The following is a 27,262-nucleotide window of genomic DNA, read 5'->3' on the forward strand; positions in this document are numbered from 1 at the left end:
AGCACTGCATCAGACTCTGGGGAGCGGCATACTCCCTCGACCACCGCCCTCCCATCTCTTTACCAGTCCCTTACTTAATATAAGAAAAGACCAACATTCTGCCCAGCTGGTACATTTATTGGCATTAAACACAAAACCCTTCTCTTCCCCACCACAAAGTCCCAGACCCCTGAAGCAGGGTCCCTCTGCACCGACTTCTGAAACAAGGTATCAGGCCTTGGCAGCCTGAGTTGCTCCCAGGGCTGTGAGCTGCTGAATCTTCTGGCTCATCATCTCCATGACAGCTGGGGAGGAAAAAAGACCCTGGTCAGGAGCTAAAGGGAAGAACCTAGAGTTAAGGGAAAGTGACAGGGAAGTGTAAGGACTGGTGGACAACCAACTCCAGTTAATAAAACTTTTCTTGTTAATCCTCACCCAAGGATATTTCTCCATTGATTTATATTATTTATTTAAATCCTCACCCAAGGATATATATATTTTTTACATTAATCTTCAGATAGAGCTGGAGGGAGAGAGGGAGGAAGAAAGCGAGAAACATCAACGCGAGAGAGACACATGGATTGGTTGCCACCAGCACAACTGCAAACGGGGCCAGGGTGAACCGCAACAGAGGTATGGGCCCTGGGCAGGAATCGAACCCAAGACTCTTTGTTCCTCAGGTGACACTCTTACCGCTAAGCCATACTGGCCAGGGCTCCGATGATTTTTAGAGACTGGCCAGGAGGGAGGGAGAGAGAGAGAAACACTGATGTGACACATCAATTGGTTGCCTCCAACAGGATCCTGACCAGGGCTGGGGATGGAGCCTATAACCCAGGTACACGCCTTAGACCAGGAATCGAACCCGAGACCCTTCGGTCCACGGCTGATTTTTCTTTTCTTTTTTTTTTTATCCTCACCCAAGGACATTTTTCCATTTTTTGTTCAGATAGAGTGGGAAGGAGAGAGAAGAAGAGAGAGGGAGAGAAACATCGACGTGAAAGGGACACATTGAGTGGCTGCCTGCCTCCTGCATGACCCAACCAGGGCCGGGGACAAACTGCAACCGAGGTACATGCCCTTATTGGGAACTGAACCCGGGTCTCTCTGGACCCCAGGCCGATGCTCCAACCGCTGAGCCAAACCAGCCAGGGCCCACGGCTGACTCTTAACAGCTGAGCCAAACCAGCCATAAAACTTTTAACACAGTGATCCACTGTGTGGGGTCATACACTAACATAAATTTAGAATCTACTATGTATCAGTAAATATGATAACCACTGGGATATAAAAATGAACAAAATACAGTATTAAATGAGTCAGACATAACCAAAAATTATAATGTGGAAAAGATTTTTGTCTTTAGAATAGTGGTTCTCAAATTTGACTGTGTTATAGAATCACCTAGGGCATTAAAAAAAAATACTGAATCCTGGAATCCCTGCTTACCCTCACACTCCACCATTACCCAGCTTGATTTAGTTAGTTTGGAATGGGCCAGGCTTTCTTTTCAAACTCCCTTGGTGATTCTAATGTGTAGGCAGGGTTGCAATTGCTAGTACTTAGTTAGGGCTATATTTCTTTGCTGTGTGTTCATTTACATGTATCTTTTCCCCCATTCCATTCCCATTAAGAACACAGACATGATTTCCTTCTTATAAATTTCTCAAGCACCCAAACCAAGAATCTATAAATAGTGGGTATGTAATACACAGAATCTAGAGAATAACATATCAAGACACAAAAGAGAAAATCACAGTGTAATCCATGTTCTTTATCAGAGTTAGAAAGGGTGAAGAGGTGCCCCAGGCCACGCTTACCCTGTTTCATGGCATGCTTCTCCTGCAGGGCTGGCTGGATTTTCTCCATTTGCTTGGTGAGAAAGTCTATTTTCCTTTTAAAGAAGTCCTTGGCGTCCTCAGCTGTCTAAAAGGTCAGAGGTGAATGAAGGGCTAAGAGGAGACCCTAGGCTGTCTCTAAATCTTCCTCTAAACTTCCTTTCCTTGCTCATAGGGGCATCTACACGGTTCTTTCCACTCACCTTCTCTACATAGTAGCCAGTTCCCACATCGATGAGCACATGTTCCACATCATGTAGCTTCCCAGGGACATACATCTGAGAAGCAAGGATTAAGGGAAAACTAGCCCAGCATGAGCCATGATTCTTTGTCAGTGTAAGACTCTCTTTTCTAAAAAGCTATAAGGTACAGGGACTGAATAACTGGAGACCTTAGAATTATGCCTGTAAACTCCAAATGTGGAGAGACAGAGAAATTAGTTCCTTATGGAGAAAATGACAGACAAACACTAAAAAACTCTCTTGCCCTAAACCCATGTCCCGCCCTCTAAGCAGTTAGCCCCTCCAGAAAGACTAGACAAAATATTTTCCAACTGCTGTAAAGTAGTAAAAGTGAGAAGTCAGCCTCACTTCCCCTCAACATCCCAACCATGAACTAATTCCTGATGGATTTAATGTTCATTATTTAGCCTGTCCCTATACTACACTGCTATTTCTGCATTCCTCTTTCAGCCTGTCATTTCTCAGACTAGTTTACAGGTGCCCTATTGTCACAACAATCATTCAAGTAAAATACTCAACAGGTAGGCACAATACAGGTTTCTTAGTAACAATAGTTCAGGAATAAGAGCCACAATTAAGCAGAAATTGAGAATTAATAAACAGAACCAACCCTTTGTTTCTATATCCCATTCTACTGCTTATAATATTAGTAAAAGTGCAAACCAAAAGTTTTATTTTTATATTAGATCATATTCTCAAACAAAAAAGAGAAATAATCACACCTCAATTATATATATTCTTTGGTGCTCACAAGGCAATAGCTAGATGTTGGCCCCAGGATACAGGAAGGAGAGCTAGGTGGTGTGTATAGTAAGAGCTCTCAGAATCATGGAGGCACTTTGGAGTCATCAAAACTACCCCCATCCTTTTTGTGGGGGAGGAGGGATGGAGAAAAATAGAGGGCTGGATAGTTCCTGTGAAAAGGATACAGAACTCGTCAGTGGGACAAGTAATTCTTTCCCTGTGAAAGCAATTAAGACAAACATCTGGGGAAGATTGGCAGCTCCAACGTGAAGACGTTAAAGGGCACAGCGCGGATAGTATGAAAAGAACAGAAACAGGGACAAGAGGAGCAATGTCCTTTACATTCCAATTCTAGGTAGGCAACATGCAAAAGGCTCACAACGAGGTACGTTATATGTAATGGATTGTTTTCCCGTCTCAGGTAAGGAAGACTGGTTTGGGAGGCGGGATGAGAAGCCAGCTCTCCACATCCCCCAGGCTGCCTTCGCGCGCTCACCCCATACCCTCATTGCTCTTGTTCAGCACGTTCAGACAGTCCTTGGCCTCCACATACTTGGTTTGTACCATCTTGAGTTGGGTAATGGACGTGGACAAGAACTCCACTTCCTACAGAATTCGGAAAAGAGTGTGGGGCTGGAGGGAGTGGGGAGTACCGCCGGTGACGGGGCAGGGGTTTCGCAGGGGAGGGGAAGCCTCCCAAAGTGGGGAAGAATGGGGGGAGGGCGACGAGGGCGTACGCGTGGGCAGCAGGGATGTGAGGCGCAAAGGAGTGTCTCTGGGGCCCGTCCCCACCTGGTCCAGCTGGTTCTTGAGCATTTCCAGCTGCGGAAGATTCAGCTCGGTGATGTTAACCGACTGCGCCATGTTGGGAAGGAGGACTAAGAAAGGGAAAGACAGCTCGGTGAGCAACGCTCTAGCCGTCTTCTGCGCATCTCTATGGCAGCGCTAGAAGGCCTCGCTGCATCAGACATCTCTATGATCCTCGGTCTCCGGAGGGACGTCTCAAAGAGGCTCGCCTTCAATTAAAGGTAGCGGCTCGTGCTTCTCATAAAGCGTGCCAAATCTAGCGTAGTTAAGTTTGATAGCAAACGGGAGCCCCACTTCAAGGGCTTAAAAATCTTAAGTACTGCTCTGGCCGGTTTGGCTCAGCAGTTAGAGCTTCCACCGGCGGACCAATGAGTCGCGGGTTCGGTTCCAGTCAGGGCATGTACCTCGGTTGCCTGGCCCTGGTAGGGTGGTGCGGGAGGCAGCCAGTCGATGTGGCTCTGTCACATCGATGTTTCTGTCTCTCGCTCCTTCCTTCCCACTCTATCTAATGATAAATAGAAAAGGATCCTCAGGTGAGGAATCAAAAAAAAAAACTTATGTTCTCAGGCCATAAGTTTTATTGCAATGTATGCTACTACCAGCGTGTGGTATAAACTTAGTGACCCATAGGCATGGAAGCCTGTGAAGTTATTTGGTCAGGGGGAGTAGCGTTGGGAAAGTGGTACTTTGGGCAGATGAAGCAATGGCAGTGGTGAGGAAGGTAAAGAGGAGGCATGTTATCAACCAACAAGTTCAGCACATGGTTTATTAATACATACGTTATACCATGTGCTAGATGTGAGGGATACATGAACGTGTAAGACGTGCTTCCGAGGAAATGAGCAATCTAACTGAGGAGAGAAAAACCATACACAAGCAGCAGAACCCCACAGAATCTGCTGCCAAAGTGCACTGATAAGTTTAACAGCTGTATGTGGGGAGAAAACTGCAGCCTTTAATATTCACTTAGGAGGGGGTAGGGGAACTGAGGCATTAAAGCTGGTGTCACTCCCAGGATACCCGAGGACAGAGAGACAGGACAGACATGAAGGTTTCTGGTGGTCAAGACACTCTCAATGGGTCTGTCTCTATCCTTCCTTGACAACTCTGTCTCCACTTAGGGCATCTTGATGCCCTTCTCTTTGAAAATCTTTGTCTGCTGAGGCCAAGCCAGGCAGGCCCAGCTTTGTCCTGTGGTTTTGCTTTTCTTCCCAATGCTCTCAGACTTGAACTCCTGCAACCTGTTCTGTTTACAGTAGTACTACATAGTGGGAGGGGGGAGGCAATAGTCTTGTCTTCACGTTTTCTGATGAACTACACAAAATTGGGTTTAAGTCATACATCTTTATTATATTAAGGTTAAGTTAAAAGGAAATGTTTCATATAAAACACTGGGGAAAATCACTTAAAAATATTTATCCTGAGGGTTAAATCTAAGTATGGGAGGTAGAACAGTCACATGGCTTCTATCATCGACAGGACAGCTCCAAGGGGTCACCGCAGGGAAACAGGCAAGCCATAGGCTACAGGTGCAGCTCCAATAAGATACTTGAGTCGGGGAGCCTGGCGAGCCTGGTTGACATAGTAGAGAAGAGGGGCTCCTGGCCCTGCTCCAAGCCAGCCCTGCAGCAGAGCCTCTGTGTAGCGGTCAATGTCGCGGTCAGTCACATCCCAGAGGTTACCCAGAAACAGGGGACTGGGAAAAAAAAAAGGGAAGAAATACAAAGGACTCAAACAGAATACACAGGAAAACACAACTGTATGATGGTGGTGGCTGAGTAGTAGAGAGGATTGAGCTAACGAGGAAGTCCCTTGGCCCACAGTTCTAGGAAGAGGAGAGGGCAAAGGGTTAATTGCCCCAGGGAACTAGGATGGGAGGAAGGTGGTGCACAAAAGAGGAAGGACTTACACTTCAGACCTAGGAAAAAACCTGGGCTTGCCCCTTGAGACTCACCAGCCAGCCATGATATACTTGAGGACGATGCCAGCCCCCTCCAGGTTTCCATGCACAGCCAGGGCTGCACTGCTGCAGCCAAACAGCAGTGCCACTGCCCGGCAACTCAGCCGCAGGACAGCCTGCCCATCCAGGAAGCGGGCACCAGCCCCATGTCCTGCGTAGCTAAAGCAGGAGAGATGAGTTTGACCTAGCCATACTAGGCCTCTGCCATGTCTCCAGAGGTGTCCAGAGTCAGTCAAGGGCGTTGAAACCCCAAAGCAATATCCTTCTCTGGGACCGCTCCTCTCCCCACCTCCCCGTCCTAAGCACTCACATATATAAATCATGGTCTGTCAGGGCCTCCTGCACCTGTTCCGGGCTCGGCACCTCCCCAATCACTCCTTTCCAGCCAGATTCACTGCATAGAAAAAGTAGGAGTAAGAATAAAGGTCATGTGCAAACTGGCAGAGTGATAGTATACTAGGGAGAAGGTGGCCTGCAACATCTGATTCTGGAGATAAGGACATGTTGCCCCTATATGTTGTTGCTACCCTTCCCCACCCCACCCCATTTCTTTTTTTTTTTTATCCTCACCTGAGGACATTTTTCTTTTTTTTTTTGTTCAGGTAGAGTGGGAGGGAGAGAGAAAGAAAGAGAAACATCGACGTGAAAGTAACACATCGAGTGGCTGCCACCCGCACAACCGACCAGGGCCGGGGACAAACTGCAACCGAGGTACGCGCCCTTAGCAGGAACCGAACCCGGGTCTCTCAGGACCGCAGGCCAGACGCTCTAACCGCTGAGCCAAACCGGCCAGGGCCCATTTCTTACTCTTATCCTCCTGACCTGCTAAAATTGGCTCGAAATTGCTCCTCTGTGCTTGACAGGTTATTGTGAGGGTTCAGAACGTAGAAGGTACTGTGTGGATCCACCCCTTGGCTCAGCACTGGCGAAACCCCAGACTGAGGAAGAAACACTGGTGATTGGGATCCTGGTCTGGCTCCATCAAACTCCAAGCCCCATTCCATGACTGATCCATTCCTAAGACCCTCTTATCTTTCCAATTGCCACCAGCCCCAGTCTGCACTTGCTGAATCCTACCTCTTTGATGATGGCGTAGCTGAGTAGGAAACGGAAGGAGGGCAGCCGAGTGACCGGCAGTGCCCGGAGACTGGGCATGCTCTCCCATGGCAGCTTCTGCAGGTCCTGGCAAAAAGCACTGAAGGTTACGGTCCCTAGCCAGGTATATGCAGAGTCAGAAGGGGTGTGGGAGTGAGTTGGTGTCCACTGCCTGCCAGACAGTGCCTCTCCGGCCCTTAGCTCCTTACCTTGTCCAGCACTAAAACAAGGTGCCTATTGCTTGGTACTGTCTTCCCCTGTAGACGTCTTACTGCTTCACTCAGGAGTTGTTGGGCTCGCTCTGGCTGGGTAGGGCACAGTCCACAGGCTAGGGACTGAATGTCTTGAGGGGTGAGGGTATTGGCAGCACTGAGCATGATCTGTAGGGGGACAGTGGTCAGGAGTGCGATAGCTTCCATCTCCACTCACAGTGGCAGGTGGGAAGGAATTAAATCTAGCTTCCTCCTCTTCCCTGATTTCTGAACTCACTTTCAGCAGAGTGGGGTCCGGATATTTCCAGCCACATTCCTGCAGCAACTCTTGTAGGTGTGAGGCCTCCTGGGCAGGGCCTGGGTCCTCACTAAATGGCAGCAACAGCCCCCTCCAGCAGCCCAGCACATATGTCTCTAGGGAAGTGATGAGAACCTGAATGTGGAAGAATAGAACCTTTAGTCAGAGATGAAGCTAAATTTCTTTCCCCACAGGCAATGAGATTTTGGAGATGAGGAAATGGGTTTTCCAATGTGTGTATTTGTTTTACATATCTTTCTGCCAGTCACAAAAGGCAAGAAGCAGAAACATTTTTCATTTGCTGAGATTCTGGGAGAGGGGAGGTGTATAGATAAGATAACCTGTTACATATCACTGTGTTGTTTTTTTAAGTAATTTTTTTCTTTATTGATTTTAGAGAGAGAGGAAGGGAGAGGGAGAGAGAGATAGAAACACCAGTGAGAGAAAACACTGACTGGCTGCCTCCTGCATGCCCCACACTGGGGACCGGGCACACAACCTGGGCATGTGCCTTGACCGGGAATCGAACTGGCGACCTCTTGGTGCATGGGTTGACGCTCAACCACTGAGCCACACCAGCCAAGTATATCACTATGTTTTGTTTTTTTTTAATCCTCACCTGAGAACATTTTTGCACTTATCTTCAGATAGAGCAGGAGGGAAAGAGGGAGGAAGAGAGAGAGAGAGGAACATCGATGTGAGAGACATTGACTGGCTGCCACTCACAGGACCCCATCTGGGGCCAGAGACGATCGCAACCGAGGTATGTGCCCTTAGCAGGAATCGAACCTGGGACTCTCTGGTCCGCAGGCGATGTGCTAACCACTGAGCAAAACTGGCCAGGGCTATCACTATGTTTTGATCACTATAAACAGGTGATCGGTGAAGCTAAAGCCAGGAAGCTGACATGTGGGCTTAAGTCCTTTTTCTTGTATGTACCTTTACTCCCCACCCCCCTTTATTGATTTATAGAGAGAGGAAGGGAGAGGGAGAGATAGAAACATCGATGAAAGAGAACATCGACTGGCAGATTCCTGCATGCCCCCCACTGGGGACTGAGCCCACCACCTAGGCATGTGCCCTGACCAGGAATCATACCAGTGACCTCTTGGTGTATGGGTCAACGCTCAACTGCTGAGCCACACCAGCTGGGCTCTTGTATGTACCTTTAAACATTCCATTGCCATAACCCCTTCAAGTTTGGAGCTCTTGTTTAAAGTCCTTCCCAAATGACATACTTTTTAATTTAGGCCTACAATTTCAGAAAGGATTTGAGGTAGCTTAGCAATGACTGGGCACCCCTGAGAGAGAAGACACTGGGACCTTCATGTCATTCCTAGGGCAGGTCTGACCCCACCCCATGTTGGGAGCACACACCTCCATCCTATGGTCCAGTTCTAGCCGTCCTGTCCACCATTCTCGCTTGTCAGTACAGCTGCTGTTCTCTTTCTGTTCCTTCTGGATGGCATCAAACTCTTTCAGGGCCGAGCTCAGAGAAAGCTTTGGGAGATGGGGTCGTGAGATTTCTTGAGTCCACGTGATCGCCATCTCTGTATCCCCCAGCCACAGAATGTAAACAGTTTGACCAGAAGCCTAACCCAGCCCAACTTTGCTCCCTGGCCCAGGAAACATACCTTGCTCTGAGCAGTGGGGATCTGCACAGTGACTGGGGGATTGTCTTTTTCCAGTCGGGTCAGCAGGAGGGTGTTGCCTACTGTTCCGGGCTGGAGGGTGGCCAGGGCCAACACACACACAGTTATGCCTGACACACAGAACATATCCAGAATCATTCCAGCTGTTAAAAGGAATTCCTCTCAATGTCTAGTCTTCTGCACTCAATCCCTATCTAGCACTCAAGAGAACTCTAAGTTTTCCCTGGTCACTGGAGTTCAAGGTGCTCTCACTTGCCCTAACAGCTCTCTGGGAACAGAGATCATGTCTTGTACTTCTTTGTGTCCCATACAGAAATGAACAAAGGGCACAGAAAGAGGCACTCAAATAATCTATTAACATGTTTCATGTTAGTGTAGGGAGCCTGTGGACATCTGAACTTAACCCTGAATAAAGACATTGAATTTTCTGGTAACTCAAAGTTGAGGTTAAAAAAAAAAAAAAAAGACTGTTTAATGAGGGTAACAAAATGACTAATCAATTAAAAGGTATGATATGTCCTTCCACAAGGATCACAAATCTATGAGAGCTAATTAATGCCTTAAACACCTTCACCCAACTCTTCAGTAAGATGAAAAAGACAGGAGAGCCAGCCGAAGCCTGCTACCATACCACTGGGGATCAGAGCCAGGCACTCTTGGAAACGCTCCTTCTCAGGCTGGGGGAAATGGCCAGATCCCAACATCCTGAAGGTAAAGAGGTGCTGGATGCGGGCGAGAGGGAAATCTCCAGGCCTCTCCCGGAGGCTCAGCCCTTGTAGCTGGTCTGCTATTTCAAGTGACCGGTGCTTCTGGGCCTTGCTGCAAGCAACACAAGTAGGGGTGAGTTCTTCCTCCTTCAGAGTCACCTAGGCATGTGCCCTCCAGTCTGCCCTAGCACAAGTCTCAGGGATGGTAGACACTCACCTGAGCTGCCTGTGAAGGTGGGTGAGCAGCTGGTGGCGACAGGTGACAGAGACAGACTCGGTGACAAGGTAGGCAGTGGCATAGGGATCCCGGTGGCCCAGGCACAACGCCAGGATGCGACAGAGGTAAGCGTACAGCCCACTAGGAGGGCAGTGACTGACTCCACGGAAAGCAACACTCAGTGAGTCACAGATGGAATCCAGGATAGAGACACCTAGAGGAAGGTCAAGACACTTGCTGTAGATGAGTCCCCTACTTCCTAACTGATAGGAACTTGACAAGAAGGAGTCCCTATCTCACCTCCCACTTAGAAAGTAGCAGTTACCATTTACGAAGAGCAATGTGCCAAGCAGGATGCTACTTAACCTACATGCATCAACTCACCTGCCCTCCCCAAACCCACTTGACAATTAAGTAAAAAGAAACTCAGAGAGGCTGAATGACTGGCACACAGGTAGTAGAGAGTGCTGGGATTCAAACCCAGGTTCAAAGATCCAGGTGGGGATCCAAAACCAGAATCAAGGACAGACTGAAAAAGCTTTGGGAACAAGAGACCTAGAGGCTTAGCCCTCTCCAAGGGACCAGACCTTACCAACAGCTATAGGGGCTGAGGGGCATCGGAGCTGAGGACCGAGATCCTTGTCTTTCTTCTTGTTTGGGCATGGGATGGGCAGCTCCTCTTTGCTAGAATCCCGTCTCAACACCTCACATTCTCCTATGGCTGTGTCAGGCCCTGGAGCTGGTATCTTCCCATCTGGGGAGAGAATAGGACTTTTCTATGGAGCTTTCTACTCCTGCCACCCCCCTCCCCCTTCCCTTCTAGGATCCAGTCCAGAGCCAACAAAAGAACTGTCTTTGGCACCAGTTATTTCTTGTGCTTTGGTCCTGGGGCAGCCTCTCCAAAGCATATGCACCTCTATCTCCCACCCCTGCCATCATACCTGAGGCTGAGTCTTCCCCATCAGAGCCCCTGAAGATCTCAAAGCTCATTTCCATCTGGTTGTCAGTAAGTTCCTCCTCAGGGATGGTCCTCATGATCTCAGGGCCCAGCTCCTCACAATATCCTGATGCCACCTTCTTAGCCCTCCGGCTCCTGACACTGAGGCCAGACTGTCCAGGGGCACTACCTAGGGCAGCCACATCAGTCTTCAAGCTTGAGCCCTTCCTAGCCTGGCCCCGGCCTCGCCCCCGAGAAGCAGTGCCTCGCCTCTTGGGCTCCTCTGCAAGCCGTGCCTCAACTGGGTCCTCCAAGTCACTGTCATCACTGAAGTTCACCTGGGATGGATGGGAAAGGGAGAAGGGCCAAGGGGCCTTTAGTGACAAGACATTATCTGACAGCAGGTGGCGCTGTGGAGGCACTAACAAAGGGGCCACTGGGGAAGATTTAAGAATTAACCTCTCACATACTGCCACACTCAATCAGAGGCAGTAACTCCTGGGTGTGGAAGGAGGGAAGAGAAGGGGGACTAAAAAATAAGGCGGAAAGATGAAAGGGAAAGGAATCCTCAAGTTAAGGAAAGTGCCTTCTGTCCAAAACAAAGAGACTTGGAACTAGTTCTTCCCGTGGAAGATGTAGGGAACCTGTAGATACTAGGAGAGCTCAAGGTCCCACAAGGCCCTGAGAAGCTATTCCATAGACACTTGCTCTACAGAATTCTTCTCCAGGACCATCCCCCTCAACACCAACACACCACAGTCCCATCTCACCTTCAGGCGTGTCTGGACCCTCTGCTGTACCTTGGGGGCCTTGGGAACCTCAGGTTTGCTCTTTGTAGGAACTACTTCCTCAAACACGGTGAAAGGGACACGAGGGCCAGCCTGCCTAAGCCGGCCAGGGGGCTTAGGTGTACATGGTGGTCCTCCACCTTCCAGACCTTGCCGAGAGATATTATGGAAGGGCAGGGTAGCAGAGACTGCCTGCTGGCGCCTTTGTCTAGAATGTTTTTGGTTCCGAAGTTTAGAGGGCTCTGAGCCTGGGGTGATCTTTACTGATGGTGGCTGCCAGCCCCAGGAGCTTGCAAAAAGTTGGGTAGTGCAAGAGCTGAAGCCAGCCAGCTTTGCAAGGGCCTGAATCAAGAGCAGGCTGGCTCGCCAGGGCTCCAGGTGGGGTATCCGCACTGCCACAAACTTCAGCCCTGACTCCAGGACCTTTTCTAGGCTGTTTGATGGCCGGCTCAGCCCCTCCTGTGCCAGCTGTGTGTATGCCTGAGCCAAGATCTCATCGAAGAGGCTCAAGATGGGGTGGGGAGGTACTTTGTGATTCAGGGAAGCTTGTAGAGCTTGGGCGAGACGCTCAGTGGCTGCAGGGCAACCTTTCAGCACAACCTGCAGGAGATTCAGACCATGTGCCTGATGGCCTGTGGCCAGTCTCACCCCGGCTGTGACCAACGCCCAGCGTAGACAGACTGCCGAGAGGACAGGGCTAGCACAAAGTGAGCAGTCACAGGTTGGCAAATGGGTCAGGAAACCGGGGCTGGGTTGGGGCTTCATTTTCAAGACTGGGGAGGAGTTAGTAGAAGGTGCTATGGGGCCAGGTTCCTTGGTCACAGTGGCCACCAGCTCCAAAACAGGGCCTTTTAGGAAGAGCTCCTCCTCTGGGAGCTCTAGAGGATAGGGGGCCTGGGCCTTCTGCTTCCCCTTCTGCAAGCGGATTTTCTTCACAGTGTCTGGGTGCTGGGCTGGTCCACAAAACTCTGAGGAGAGGGCAGAACAAGAATTACAAAATTAGGAGAAATGATGCCAAGTGCTTCTTGAGCTACTCCTAGCAACTTCCTAATATATATGTTAATTACTTAATAATTACTCATATATTACTGTACTAATGTGCTAAATATTAGTATGGCTTAATTTTTAAATAAAATCCCTATATTTTTTCCTTCCAACAATGGACCAACACAGCCCACAAAGCCCCCATTATTTGCAGCTCAGAAGACTGCGTGGATCAAAAAAGCAGGCCAGCACCAGGAGGCCCAACTCTTTTTTATTTATTTATTTTTTTGTGGTACATGCCCCTAGTGGGAATTGAACCGGGACTCTCTGGTCTGCAGGCCGACAGTCAACCGCTGAGCTAGGGCTCCAACTCTTTTTAAAAAATATATGTTTTTATTGATATTTTAGAGAAAGAGAGGAAGGGAGAGAGATAAAAACATTGAGCCCTGGCCGGTTTGGCTCAGCAGTTAGAGCGTCGGCCTACGGTATGGAGAGACCCGGGTTCAGTTCCCACTAAGAGCACGTACCTCGGTTGCAGTTTGTCCCCGGCCCTGGTTCGTCGTGTGGGTGGCAACCACTCGATGTGTCCCTTTCATATCGATGTTTCTCTCTCTCTCTCCCCCTCCCACTCTATCTGAACAAAATATATAAAAAAAATGTCCTCGGGTGAGGATAAAAATAAAAAAAGTTGATTGGCTACCTCCTGCATGCCCCCTACAGGGATTGAGCCCGCAACCCAGGAATTGAACTGGGGCCTCTCCGTCCATGGGCCAACACTCAGTCCACTGAGCCACACCAGCTGGGCAAGGAGGCCCAACTCTTTTTTTTTTAACTCCTCACCAAAGGATATTTTTCCATTTATCTTCAGATAGTGTGGGAAGGAGGGAAAGAGGGAGAAACATAAATGAGAGAGACACATCAATTGGTTGCCTACCGCATGACCCTGGGTCTGGGGGCTGAACCACAACTGAGGTACATGCCCTTGACTGGAATCGAACCCACGACTCTTTGGTCTGCGGGCCAAAGCTCTAACGGCTGAGCCAAACTGACCAGGGCATGGAGGCCCAACTCTTAATCCTGCCTTCTACCTCTGACTAGCCCCATGATTCTGACCCAAAACTACACACACACACACACATACATACATACATGTTTCCACTTGACTTTCCAGGGTATTATGTGGGTCAAATGAATTACTAGAGGTAAAAGTGGTTGATAAGAAAAATATTTTATTATTAGCTTAAGCCTCCTGAGGACACTACACATGTGCTGTCCAATACAATAGCTATTAGCTGCATGTGGCTACTGAATATGTGAAATGTGGTAAATGACTGAAAAATTGAATTTTAAATTTTATTGAAATAGCCAAAATGTTATTAGACAGCACTGAAAACTAAAACCAGGTAGGGTTAGTCCTGGACAGGTTATCTGAAGACAAGTCACCAATGGTCTGATTGAAGTAAAGGGAATTGTGCCTTGGGACAGAAGTCTCTGATTTAGAAGGAAACCAAACATATAAAGATTTGTTATATTGTGTATGTGTCACTCTTACCATTGCGCCTGGGCGTGGGGGCATGGTTGTTTACCTGTGCAAGACTCGAGTAAGAACAGAACTTGCTGCAGGTCCGACTGACAGAGGTCAATGTCATTGCGTGCCAGCTCCAGCTCTCCCTTCAGCACCAGGAATAGGGCACACCTTGTTGGGAGAGGCAATAACAACCAGTTAGTGGAATCCTTTGTTTTCCTGGAGTATTTCTGCTTCTTTTCCCAGGCAGAACCATCACAGTCTTTTCCAGCCTCCAGCTCCCTAGGGAAAGCCCTCTAACTGCTCTCACATCAACTCATCCTTGTGGGTGAGGACAGGATTTCCCAAACTGTATTCCTCAAGAAAAGGATCCTGTGGGCAGTGATTTAGGGAAACACTGCATACTAGATCTCCTATTTGGAGATCTATAATGTGTATTAGCATACTGGAGAACATGAGAAGTCCTATAGAAAATAAAAAAGTCAAACCCTGCCCAGCTGGTGTGGCTTATTGTATTGAGCATCATCCCATGGACTGAGACGTCCCGGTTTGATTCCTGGGTTGCAGGCTAGTTCCCTAGTAGGGGGCATACAGGAGGCAACCGATAGATGTTTCTCTCTCACACTGATGTTTCTATCTCTCCCTTCTTCTCTTTCTCTAAAAAGTCAAGAAAAACATTAAAAAAAAAAAAGTCGAACCTTCATTAATCCAGCATTTTCCCACTTATTTAGCTATGGAATGTATTGTTCTACCAACCCCTCAAAACAACATGTTATTAATCTGTGGAATAGTTTGGGAACCCATAGTCAAGGGTGCTGGCACTCTGGTTCCAGAATGGGCATCCTCTTGGTCCCTGTACTCACTGACGTGTTATCTGTAACTTCGTTGTAAGCTTCAGGGCCTCCAAGCAAAAGGCCTTGGCTTCACTCACACTACCCAGGTAGCCCAGGTGGGAGACCAGCTTCTCAGAGCAACTCAGCACCTCTGTAAGCACCTGCCATTTTTGTACCAGATTTTCACCTATAGCAAAGGAGAGAGACAAGACCATGATCACTCAGTCATAGCCTGGATCCTCTAGACCAGTAGTTCTCAACCTGTAGGTCGTGACCCTTTTGGGGGTCAAACGACCCTTTCACAGGGGTCGCCTAAAACATAACAGTAGCAAAATTACCGTTATGAAGTAGCAACGAAAATAATTTTATGGTTGGGGGTCACCACAACATGAGGAACTATATTAAAGGGTCGCGGCATTAGGAAGGTTGAGAACGACTGCAGACAAACTGCCAGCCCCACCATCTAGCCTGTTCATTCCCACAGGGCCTTGTTCTCTTCCTCAAACTCACCATAGTCCAGAAATGGTGTTTCCACTGCTGCTTTTTTAATCGAGAGCACATCACTGCCCATGAGCAGGAGGATGATGCTTCGGAGAAGCTTGTGGGAGTCGATGAGCGCTGTCTCAGGTGTCTGCCAGCCTGTGCAGGTGAGGGAGGAGGGGATAAGAAGGGAGATGATGTGGCCTGAACTTTCACCACCTTCAACTAGTAAGATAACAAATGCAAAGCGTGCTGCTACTCTTCTCCTTATAGATTTAAGGCAGACAGGGCTAATCAAACACAGGACTCCCTGAAACCACATGGGGTTCCAGAAACCTTGTTGGTATAGTATTCCAGGCAGTCACTAGGCAATCGATTAGAGTCAGTAGGAGAACTGAAACTTATTTGCTATCCAAGGCCTACTCTGTGCAGCTTCTAGGTAGGCTCATCCACACAGTTGGACAGCAGAGGGGACAAAGGCTGAGAAGAGATGACAGTGTATAAACCACACACATCAACCAAGGAGGGCCACTCACTCTATTCTTTACCTTGGGCACAGAGCTGCTCCCACAAGGAGGCTGAGAGGCTGTCTGATGAGAGGCTAAGGTAGACTGCCACCAGCTGCAGAGCCTGGACACGCAGCAAGTACCAGGCCTTGGATGACCTTTGAAGGGCAGCATCCTGAAGCACGGACAGCAACAGAGAGGCACCCTCTGTCACCTGGAAGAGGGAGGGGGCCAGAGAGCAGTGAGCTCAGATTGGCAATTCAGAGCTTGAGATACCTCTGGAGATCATCTGGGCCAATCCCCTGCTTTTAGGAATGATAAAAGCTGTAAGAAAACTAGAACATGAGTGGGCTTAAGATTTGGAAAAGTCACATAGCTAGTTTATTAGAAAACTCAGGTTTTTTTGGAACCCACTGGATTTTAGTCCAAGGCTCCAGTGTCATCCCAGTTTCTATTCAGGGAGACTTTCCCCCTTACCCTTTAGGAAGCTGGAAAAAAATGAAAAGGAATGTATCTCTATTAGAGAAACACAGATGAACAATTCTTTGGAAGGCAAAGCTAGGAAATAGCATTGCTTCTCAGGGTCAAGAACATTCTTCTTAGCTCCAAGGAATTCTCAGAAGCCAGACAAACATTTAGAAAATCCTAAAATCCTTCTAATACCCAGGACCTTTGAGTATAAGAAAGTGAGAAATACCTTGTGGTAAGCATAGTAAAGCTGACTTCTCAGTAGGTCACAGGTCAAGGAAAGGAGTAGGTATGTGTCAGTGGTATGATCCAAAAGCTTCAGACTTGATTCTGCCTCTTCCAGGTGTAACTAGGGGAGTAATCAGGGGATGTGCAAGCAAACTGATGAGGAAGGCAGCCAAATTAAAGTGGATTAAAGCATTCGCAAGCAAATGCCAAAAGTCCAATTAAATATTATTTCAAATATTATAATCTACATAGGAGTTATTCACTCACTCACTAAAATGTTCATTGAGTACCTTTCAGTTAACCACTATGCTAGAAAGACAAAGTGAATAAGGAATAAGCAGGAGCTTCCAACCAAGAACTTGAAATGTAGTAGGTGCACAAGCAATCTGATGTAATCATGATACAATGCCATCAGTGCTATGAGGACTCAGGGAATGTGGCTCGTTCTATCCTTGAAGAAGAGGACATATAAAATGCTTTACGGTGGAGGGAAGAATTGAGTTAGGCCCTGAAAAGAAAGTACAGGTTTACTGACTGAAAATAAGTGGGGAGGAGAAGGTGCATTTATGGTGAAGAAACTAACACAACCAAAGAGAGAGGCACGTGCAAGGAATATAAAGTAAATGGGACAAATCGGCACAAGGTTCATGGTAGGGAGTGGCAAGAAAAAGTGTGAACCAGAATACAGGTGTCAATACAAACGGAAGGATCTGGACAGTGAGTGTCCTATAGACAATGGAGAAACTAGCTAATGAAATCCTTTAAGTAGGGAAGAGATTAAGATCAGATATGTGCCTAAAAAAGATCATGGTAGTGGCAGTCAGAAGTAGAAAAGGGGCTGCTCTCTCCTCTGTAGGATGGGACAGTCGCCGCTCGGCTAATAAAGCTCTCTTAATTTGAACCCCCCCCCCAAAAAAAAAAGTAGAAAAGGAAGAAACTGGAGGCAAGACCAGCTAGGAGACATCGTAATATTCCTAAGTGAGCGAAAAAGAATCAACTTGGGCAACAGAAATGAATGGGAAAAATAGGACTGGCATCATATTCCTGATGCAGAATCTGTTAAGACTCAATGAACAACTGGTTCTGCAGTGAGGAGAAAGTGCCTGCCTCCCAACCACTTCATACTTTATGAGCCTCCAGCTGAATGTGGCAGTAGAAGGCAGAGAAGGTTCCCTGTCAGTATCCTATCTTCTCAGCCATATCTCCCCTGCAGCCTCCCAGGCTAGGCAGGCTAGGCACTCACCTGGGCATAGCTGGGACAACCGAGTGTCAGCAGGAGCTGGGTGACATGGCAGGAAGAGGCAGCTGCCTTCGCGTGGTCCTCCAGTCTCTGGGAGATGATCCGTACAAGCAGGAGGACCTCCAGAGCCTGCAGGGGCTAGTTGGCCAGGAGCAGCAAGTTTACCCGGCTCTTGCTCAAGCCTCCAGTTCTACCCTCTGCTCCCCAGCCCTTTGGGACCTTGGTCTGACCTCAGGGCCTGGCAGGAATGTGGTTACCCAAACAGAGCAACAATCAGCCATTCTCAGAGAGCCTGAGATGAGAGCTGCCAGGGAGCCTGCAAACCATCCTACCCACTTCTGTTTGAAAGCCCAGATGCCAGTCATCATCAATAGCCAGGATTTACTGAATGCTTACTATGTGCCAGGCACTGTGCCAAGAGGTTTACGTGCATCAACTCATTTTATCTTCATAGCAATTCTAATCCCAGTTTAACAAGTGAGGAAACTAAGAATCACATAGGTTAAGTTGCTTGTCTAAGTTCACATAATAGGTATCTGGTAGAGCCAAGACTCAAATCTAGGGCTGAGGTAGCTTCCCTGGTTCCCTGTGCTAGAAATATAGCCTAATAACCCACAGTAACAAAGAACCTTTAAGTCCAATGTTTTTTCAGAGGTTTCCAATGTGGGGCCCAAGTTTCTAATGTAGAGTTCAAGGAAGAGCTTCAGGGAGTCTGTGAAATCTTCTGACATTGCATGTAAAAAATGTAGAATTGGCCCTGGCCAGTTTGGCTCAGCAGTTAAAGCGTTAGCCCGTGGTCTGGAGAAACCCGGGTTCAGTTTCTGCTAAGGGCACATACCTTGGTTGCAGTTTGTTCCTGGCCCCGGTTGGGGTTGTGTGGGTGGCAGCCAGTTGATGTGTCTCTCAAATCGATGTTTCTCTCTCTCTTCTTCCCTCTCTCCCTGTCACTCTATGAATGCAAAAAGTGTCCTCAGGTGAGGACTAAGAAAAAAAAAAAGCAAGCCCTGGTCAGTTAGAGTGTCGGCCTGCGGTCCAGAGAGACCCGGGTTTGGTTCCCACTAAGGGCACGTACTTCGGTTGCAGTTTGTCCCCGACCCTGGTTAGGTCATTCAGGAGGCAGCCACTCGATGTGTCCCTTTCACGTCGACGTTTCTCCCTCTCTCTTCCTCTCTCTCCCTCCCACTCTATCTGAACAAAATAATGGAAAAGTGTCCTCGGGTGAGGATTAAAAAAAAAAAGTAGAACTGTGTCTACAGGAACTTATGTATTATTCTGAGTACATAGGTCTCAAATTATTTAATAATTAATAATTATGGCTTCCATCTGAGTATTCTGTTTTTGTGCAACATCTCCCATGCATTATCTCATCAAATGCTAACAACACTATGAGTAGTTATTACTACCTTCATTTTTTTTAGTCCTCATCCGAGGACATTTTTCGATATTTTGTTCAGATAGAGTGGGAGTGAGAAAGAGAGAAACATCGATGTGAAAGGGACACATTGAGTGGTTTCCACCCACACGACCCAACCAGGGCCGGGGACAAACTGCAACCGAGGTACATGCCCTTAGTAGGAACCGAACCTGGGTCTCTCTGGATGGTAGGCCAATGCTCTAACCGCCGAGCCAAACTGGCCAGGGCATCCATTGATTTTTTAGTGAGTAGAAGATGGGGAGGGAAGGGGAGAGAGAAACATAGATTGGTTGCCTCCAGCATGCAACCTGAGTGAGAATTGAACCTGCAACCAAGGTACGTGCCCTTGACAGGGAATTGAACCTGAGACCCTTTGGTGCATGGGCCGATGCTCTAACCACTAATAAACACTGGCCAGGGCTATTGCCTTCATTTTAGAAATAAGGAAACTTGGCCTTAGAAGGTTAAGTAATTTGCGTAAGGCTATGTACAAATAAATGATGGAACTTGGATTTAAATTTGGAGGCGCTGGTGATAGAGCCCACACTGGGTTCCTTGGCTTCTCAGCAGGTACATAGGACAAAGAAAGTGAAGACACTGGGTTTCTGGTTTGGGTCAATGTCCTGCCCTATTACCTTTGCCAGCAGCTGATAGAGGGCTGCTAGGATCTGCAGTGAGGCTGCTGTCTGCTGGAGACACCGCACAGTGGGGGCCTGCCCCTTTGTAAGCACTTCCCTCCACAGGGCCAGGGCTTGGTCCAGGCATTTGGACTGGGCTGTAAGTCAGAAGAAAGGGACCAGCCATTCTCTCAGCATGGGCCATTTAGGGAGAATGCCACCTTTCCCATAACACCCTCTGCCCTTTGTGCCCAACCATCTCCCAGCCTACAGGGCCAGCCTCTCCCACACCTGGGGTCCCCATTTGGCTCTTAAGAAGTCATAGAGGAGACTATCCCAGTACACTATGTCCACGGCCCTTACCAGTATCTGCAGCCAGGTTGAAGGCAATGTTACTGTATAGGAAACGATCTTCTTGGAGTTTATCTTCATAGTTCAGGTCATTGACTTCAAATTCCTCCAGGTTACTAGGGGCCTGGGCTCTCCGATCTCGCTCAATACCCTGGATGACAGATCAGGATAAAAAACAGAGCTAGTGCTAGCTTACTGGGGCCCAGGAAGAACAATTCCTGTACCCAGTGCTGTTCAGCCCCACAGCAGCCACACACACTTCCTGCATTTTGGCCTCCAGGGTACAGATGTAGAGCCATAGCAGGGCCTGTGCTTTATCATCCAGGAGCTGATCTTCAGCCTGAACCTCAGGCCTCACAGACTCCAGAAGCTGCAGAGCTTCATGGATAGCATCCAGGGCAGAGCTGTAGGGAGAGGATGCACTTAATCAGAAACTTCTGCCAGACAGCTGACTTCACCCTTTGAATGAGCTCCCATCACCACAAACAGAAGGAGGTGCTCAGGCACGAGAAAGGGAAACAGGCTCCACAAAGGGTCAGAGGACCTAGGGCAAGGAGCAAGAGGGGGCTCCCCACCTCTCCTCCTTACCACTCAGTCTGCTGGGCAAAGTCATGGTAGCAGAGCACCTGAGCTAATTCTACCAGGTGGGTGGCTCGAGCCCAGGCCCCAGCTGGTGTCTCCTCGGAGCTCAGCTCCAGCAGGTCACAGATGACGTTGAACCGTTCCTGCCCTGTATCGGCCCGCACCGCCTTGTAGGCCTGCAGCTCCTCTCTGAGCAGAAGAGACAGGGTCTCCGGGTCCCAGCCGCTCAGGCTGTCTCGCAGAGTCCTGAAAGAGGGTGGGCTCAGCACCTGGGGAGCCCATGAGCACAGAGGCTCTGCCCCATGCCAAGGAGTCCCAGCTTTGGCTTGCTGAGAGCTCAGTGTTTCCAGTCGAGAAAGCAAGAACATTGCCTGTCACCACTGTTTCCCTAGTACTGAGCACAGTGGCTGGCACACAGTAGACATTCAGTGAACAATGATGGAGGAATCAGTACCTTTTTCAGACATAAAGATGAACATGACCATGAGTACAAAAAGCCAGCCCTAGCCATGGGGCAAACGTGGTTGTCCCACCTCCCGCCAACTCACCTCAGCTGTAGCTCCTTGTCTCCAGCTTTGGCTGCATCCATCTTAACCCGGACCCAGAAGGTGACTGGCTCAGCCATGTGTTTGGGGCCACAGGGCTGCAGGGCTGCCAGCCACAAAGTCACCATCTTGCATCCATGGGCCTGTTTACCCAGTTTCTTCAAACTCTCTATATGCAGCCGGAAGCACCTGTGCAACTGCTCAGAGAAAAGGAACAGACCAAACTGGAGAGGGGACCCATTGAGTCTGTATAGTGGGAAAGGACATGCAGTCACAAGTACATGTACCTCTTGGTGGGGGTGGGAGGGTGGGGTCCTCTGATCAACACCCCTGCCTCAAGGCAGGAGACACCTAAGAACTAAATACCCTCGGTGCTCTCAACTTGAGGCTTCAACCCATCCCACCCACATATTCATTGTCTACACCCTGAAAACCTCCTCCTCCACCTCCTGTAATCCTCTCAATAAGTCACTTGAGTCAGAAATGCAAGTCCATCCTTGACTCTTCCTTCTCCCTCCCCCACAGCATTTCCAGGTTAATCCTTGACTTCTTGCATCCATCAGTTCTTTCTATCCCTTGGGAAACTACTTCAGTTCAGACACCCACCCTTTCCTGCGTAGCAGCCTGGGTGCCTGGTGTTGTCCTTGCACTCCATTTATTCATCACAGTGATGCCAGAGAAATCCAAGATGCAAATCTACTATCATGCCTCCACTTAAATCCATTAGAGGCTCATCAACCTCCCTCATGATGAAACCCAAGGCCCTCTACAACCCACCTTGCCTGCCAATCCAGCCAACCTGTTTCATGGGTACTCTTGCTTTAAGACAGTGGTTCTCACTCTGACTGTCCAAAGGACCACTTAGAACACATTATTATTATTATGATTATTTTAGTCCTCACCCGAGGCTATTTTTCCATTTACCTTCAGATAGAGCAGGAGAGGGAGGGAGGAAGAGAAAGAGAGAGAGAAACATCAATGTAAGAAGGACACAACAACTGGTTGCCACTTGCCCCAACCAGGCTGGGGACAAACTGCAACCGAGGAACGTGCTCTTGGCTAGAATTGATCCCAGGACTCCCTGGTCTGGGCCGACGCTCTAACTGCTGAGCCAAACTGGCTAAGGCAGGAGAGCACTTTAAATATCCAGATGCCTGGACTCTAGCGCCAGAGATTTTGATAAAATTGGATGTAGTTAGCTTAGGGCAGGCATCAGAATTTTTTAAAAGTTCACTCAAGTGATTCTTCTGTGCAGCAAGGTTGAGAACCACCGGCCTGGGACAAAGCTAAGTATAAATAGTGAGTCAAAAAAATAAGCAGCAGCAGCCCTGGCTGGTGTGACTCAGTTGGTTGGAGCATCGTCCCGCACACCAGAGGTTCACAGGTTCAGTCCCTGGTGTACGGAAGGCAACCAATTAATGTTTCTGTCTCACATCAATGTTTCTCTCCCTTCCTCCCTCTCTCTAAAAAAAAACAAAGCAAAATTAATTAAACGACAGTACAGGTGAGGTCTGGGAAATACTGCCCCAGGTACTGGTGCCAACACATAGCTCCTAACACCCTACTCAAAGGCAGGGCCTTGGCCAGGCCCTTTCATGCTACTAAAGTCCCTTCCTTCCCCCAACATAACCTCCCTCCCTGTCCTCGTACCTTCTCAGGAGGCACTTCAGGGTAGGTGCCTGGCTTTGCCAAGCCCAGGCGCTGACAGAAGGGTTCGGAGATGGCACAGGCCTCGGCATAAAGCTTGTGACTATAGAAACTATAGGCCAAGTTACTGGTGTAAGAGGCTGCAGGAGAGAGAAAAGACAGTTACCACAGGAATGGTTCCCACTGCCCTCTCTTGTTGAAGAGGCAAGTAGAGAGAAGCTTAATTTGTGGTCAGCTCAGCAGTTTCCAGATCATACAGGCACACAAATTGCTAGGTAATGAGAAAGGGGCAGTACTCCCCCTTCCTGTTCCTAGTTAGTCCGTGCTCTCCATACCAGCCAGGCCCTCTGCCCTCATTGTACAAAAGCAGAGCCCTCATTTCCACACAGGTCCCATCTCTTCTCACAGGCTAATCTCTCTTCATTTCACTCCAAAGGTCACCATTTTAGAAAAACCCTCTAGCCAATCCCTTTTCTCCCTCTTCTTCCCTCATTCTACTGAAGCCACATAGCCTCCTTGCCATTCCTTGACTACACCAGACCCTCTCCTACCCTAAGGCCTTGGCATTGGCCATTTCTTCTGACAGGGGCGTCCTTTCCCAGGTGTCTACATAGCCAACTCCCTCACATCTTCCAAGTTTTGCTCATGTCATCCTCTCAATGAGGCTTACTCTGACCATCCTGTTTTAAATAGTAACTTGCTCCTCTCATCCACTTTGAACTCCTAATTACCTTATCCTGCTCTACTTTTCCTTTCCCATACTTCTGATCACTTTTGAACATGTTGACAATTCAATCATTCTACTGTTTATTATCTTTCTCCCCCAACCAGGATTTGGCTCCATGAGGGCAGGAATCTTTTTGTTTACTGAAATATCCAAGTACTCAAAATAGTTCTTAACACATAGTAAATACTCAATAAATATTTGTTGAATGAATAAAATTTTCCTAAATTCTAGTTTATGCAGTTTCTTGACTATCAACACAGATGGCTGAGAGAAAATGTCAGTCTTTAATACTCTATGGGAAGAATTTTCATACTAATAATTTTTATGACTTCTCTGATATTTTCATTTCTATGCTGCAGTTCAATCACTGAAAATATGAACATAACAAGTTCTTCAAAACCTTCCAGTGACTGAACTCATTAGATGTATATGATTTAAACCAAAGGGCCATGCTTTTGTAAAATGAGAGTGAAATTTATTATGAAATGCAAAAATAGGCAAAACTGGTCGAACAATGGTTGCTGTTGGAGGGGTTAGGGAATAGAAGGGGGTGCCAGGATTTTAAGTCATTATGCTCTGTTACTTGACCTAGATGTTGGTTACAATTTATGTTCACTTTGTAAAAAAATCCACCAAGCTCTACACTTACAATCTCAATACTTTTCTCTAAATGTATTTCAATTAAAAGGGTGGAGAGAAGTGTATATATATGTTAGTTAATAAAAACATAGTATATCTCTGGAAGGATATATAAGAAATTGATCATATTAGTTGCCTCTGCAGAGGGGGACCTGGGGAATCAGAATTAAGAGTAGGAGAGCAGCTTTTCACTATATACCCTTTTGGACAGTTTGGATTTTGAACCATGTGAATGTTTCACCTGGTTTTTAAAAAAATTAACTTGTAAATGTTCTTTAAATTTTAAATATATAGAAAGGTCATAAAATTGCAAATTAGGTACAAACATTTCCATGAAACAAATACCAAATCAAATTTCAAAGTCTATGAGAAAAAATTAGTGTCTTTTATAAGTTAGTTTTATCACTTCTCTTCTGCTATTAAATATAAAGCAACTGATACTTATAAACATTTTTTTCATTCCCTCCTTAAACAATAAAGTACTCTCAGTGGTCAAAACCATCCAGCAAGTGCTATTTGCCTGCCTAACGAGTGATGACTGACCCTCCCAAGAACCCTGTATCTGGGCCCAGGGCACTAACCAGTCATTGTCAGGTAATCAGTCAGCTCTTGGCCTGACAGACTCTGTAAGGCCTCCAGCATCCAGAAAACAATAGATTTGCAACTTTGCACTAGCTGGGCCAGGTCAGCCAAGTCAGCCACCTGAAGAGACAAGAAGGGCTTGAGGGTGAGAAGAGACATAATAGGTACAAGGTGACATCCATCCCACCCCATTCCCAAAGCCATAGCCACCCCAAAACTCTATTGAGGACAGCTGAGCAACCCCAGACCCTATGAAGTGTACAAGATTTTTGATTCCCAGATAGTACCTGACAGCCTTGGGCAAAGTCATAAACCACCACAGTATAGAGATGAAGTCCCTGAAATTGCATCTTAACCAGAGACTGCTGTTGCTTGGTGGAGTCCCTACAGACCTGAGGATGGAAGGGGAAGGTTGGTTTGAGGGACAGAGATAAAGCATGAGCTCCAAGGTAAAGACTGGTTCAGAGTTCTGGAGAGCTGACACAGCCCAGGGAATGGGAAGAAGGACATTAGGAGGGACCACTGCCCTCTCAGGATAGACTAGGCTACAAAGTCCAGTGAGCAGCTTACCAAGGAGGGAGTCAGGGCTTCCAGATCTTACCAAAGACCCTAGCCTGATACTGAGTCCACAGAACCACATTCCCACCCTATCTCTAGGTCCTTAACTTACACCATCCTGCAGCTGCCGAATGAGGGAGCAGTACCCGCCAAGAAAAGCAAAGAGGCCCAGAATAGCATCAGGTCCACAGCGCCTCTTGGTGCCCCGCTCCAGGCCTGAGAGGAGGAACTGGCAGCTGTCATACAATGCTCGCAGTGGGGGTGACGGTGCCTCCATATTGCTGTTCAGGATAGCTGATGCCTTGGTCAGAATCTTGGCCACTGCCTGGGGCCCTCCCTCCTGGTCTTGCAGCAGTTTTACCCCCAGCTGGCATATCTGGAGGCTGGGAGCCAGGCTGGTATTCCTTAGGTAATCATGGGCCTTCTCCACAGCCCTGGTGGCCTTGGCATGGAGGTGGCTCCAGCAGAGGCGACGGCAGTGTTCCAGGGTGAGCTCTAAGAGACAGAGGGCACTCTGGGGAGAAAGAGGACCAGGCGGGTCCCCTTCCTCACCCACCAAGACTCTAATCACATGCTTAGAGAGCAGGTCATCTAGGAAATCAGCATCTGCTTCACTCAAACCATGCCCACTGGCATCAAATAGCTGATGGGCAGCTACCACTCGGCAAGCTGTTGGAGAAGCAAAGTGGGGGACCTCACAAGGGACACTTTCATCCTCTAGCAGTACTAGAAAGCTCAAGGCCTTCAGTCGAGCTGAGTATGCAGCTCGTGGCTCTGTCAGTGTCTCTGCCCCTTTCCAAAGCAGAGAAAAGCTGCCCCGAGCAACAGCCTCATAGTCTTGGGGAGCAGCTTGGCGAGAACACTGCATCAAGCAGGCATGGAGGGGCTGAGCGAGTCGGAGTGTGGCCTCTGGGATTCCCTGTGCAGCGACATTCCGTAGAAAGATGAAGAGAATTCGTTCCAGGTAGAGGGGTGGCCCCTGGGGGTTGGACACCAAGTAGCCATTGCAAGCCAGCTCTGCCAACTCTAGCAGGCTCTCCAGGTGCCTACTGCAAGCCAGCTTGGCAGTCAGCTGCTGGTTGCAAGCCCTCAGGATGGCATCACAAGTTTGTCTCCTCTCCGCATCAAATCTGCAGCTGGGAGAACCGGCTGGAAGTTTGGAGAGGAACTCCTAGGAGGAGAGGAAGATGTGAATAGGACAAAGGGAAAGAGATAAGGAAAGGAACAGGAAATGGGGTTGCTACTACTCTGTCTCTTCAAATAAGGCAAAAAACAAAACAGCTGAGCTTGGAAAGCCAGTGTATCTAGAGTCAGATAGCATCCACACCTTCAAGTCAGGAAGCAACTCTCTAGCCTCCTTCGGGCTGCTTAACAGAGTTCCAAAGTTGACTCCTTTGAAGCTTCTCATGGCTCCGGAGGGCTAAGGGGAAAGGAGACAGATTAGAGAGGGCGGAGAAGATTCATAATGGAGTTAAGTGAAGGGCAGGAGAAGGGCCTGAAGGCCACAGAAGAAGGAGGCAAAGAATCTCATCAGAAATCTAAACGGAAAAAAGCCCAGGCCAGGACGCCGGGCTCCCGTTATAAATCGACACTTCCTCTTTTCCTTCTTCCCGGCCGATCTCTGGCCTCACTACCCATCCCACCACCTCAAAGCCCCAGAGGCCTCGACAGAGCTCTTCACCAACCAGGGCGTCCCAGATCTCCGACCTTCCCTAGCAGAGCCGTTCCCACCTTTCCCTCAAGTTAGCGTTGGGGACCCCACTCACCTCGGTGCGTACACACACTCACGAATCCCTCCAGGCCTTAATGTCTCAGAGGTCCCCACCTATCCAGGTATAAAATTTACCAGCCAAGCTGAGT

The 27,262-nt window shown here is 48.2% G+C and overlaps 2 protein-coding genes across 6 annotated transcripts; both read right to left on the reverse strand.

Annotated features, from left to right (window-relative positions):
- Positions 1-84: 84 nt before the first annotated feature.
- On the reverse strand, positions 85-3,714 carry PFDN5 (prefoldin subunit 5). Of its 4 annotated transcripts, none has more exons than XM_036251604.1 (6): positions 3,596-3,690; positions 3,307-3,409; positions 2,843-2,973; positions 2,021-2,095; positions 1,800-1,905; positions 85-284 (listed from the first exon to the last, which is right to left on the reverse strand). In XM_036251604.1, the coding sequence occupies exons 1-6, from the start codon at positions 3,665-3,667 to the stop codon at positions 211-213; spliced, it is 561 nt and encodes a 186-aa protein (XP_036107497.1). In that variant the 5' UTR covers positions 3,668-3,690; the 3' UTR covers positions 85-210. The 4 variants fall into 4 exon arrangements, with proteins under 4 accessions (XP_036107497.1, XP_036107499.1, XP_036107496.1 ...); XM_036251603.1 differs by lacking the exon at positions 2,843-2,973 and adding an exon at positions 2,989-3,020 and having other exon boundaries at positions 100-284; positions 3,596-3,714; XM_036251605.1 differs by having other exon boundaries at positions 216-328.
- A 1,304-nt stretch (positions 3,715-5,018) lies between these two features.
- On the reverse strand, positions 5,019-27,232 carry ESPL1 (extra spindle pole bodies like 1, separase). Of its 2 annotated transcripts, XM_036252198.1 has the most exons (31): positions 27,169-27,232; positions 26,730-26,822; positions 25,515-26,573; positions 25,132-25,236; positions 24,844-24,964; positions 22,900-23,036; positions 21,253-21,446; positions 20,711-20,950; positions 20,382-20,526; positions 20,135-20,273; positions 19,790-19,929; positions 17,744-17,878; positions 16,502-16,621; positions 15,847-16,018; positions 15,329-15,457; positions 14,849-15,005; positions 14,047-14,156; positions 11,459-12,444; positions 10,693-11,026; positions 10,344-10,505; positions 9,752-9,965; positions 9,459-9,646; positions 8,810-8,937; positions 8,553-8,675; positions 7,155-7,310; positions 6,875-7,045; positions 6,648-6,752; positions 6,393-6,508; positions 5,881-5,964; positions 5,565-5,729; positions 5,019-5,306 (listed from the first exon to the last, which is right to left on the reverse strand). In XM_036252198.1, the coding sequence occupies exons 2-31, from the start codon at positions 26,808-26,810 to the stop codon at positions 5,105-5,107; spliced, it is 6,318 nt and encodes a 2,105-aa protein (XP_036108091.1). In that variant the 5' UTR covers positions 26,811-26,822; positions 27,169-27,232; the 3' UTR covers positions 5,019-5,104. The 2 variants fall into 2 exon arrangements, with proteins under 2 accessions (XP_036108091.1, XP_036108093.1); XM_036252200.1 differs by lacking the exon at positions 27,169-27,232 and having other exon boundaries at positions 26,730-27,154.
- Between the last annotated feature and the right edge of the window lie 30 nt (positions 27,233-27,262).

Source organism: Molossus molossus, unplaced genomic scaffold (genome assembly GCF_014108415.1).
Source record: "Molossus molossus isolate mMolMol1 unplaced genomic scaffold, mMolMol1.p scaffold_m16_p_10, whole genome shotgun sequence".
NCBI classification, from domain to species: Eukaryota; Metazoa; Chordata; class Mammalia; order Chiroptera; family Molossidae; genus Molossus; species Molossus molossus.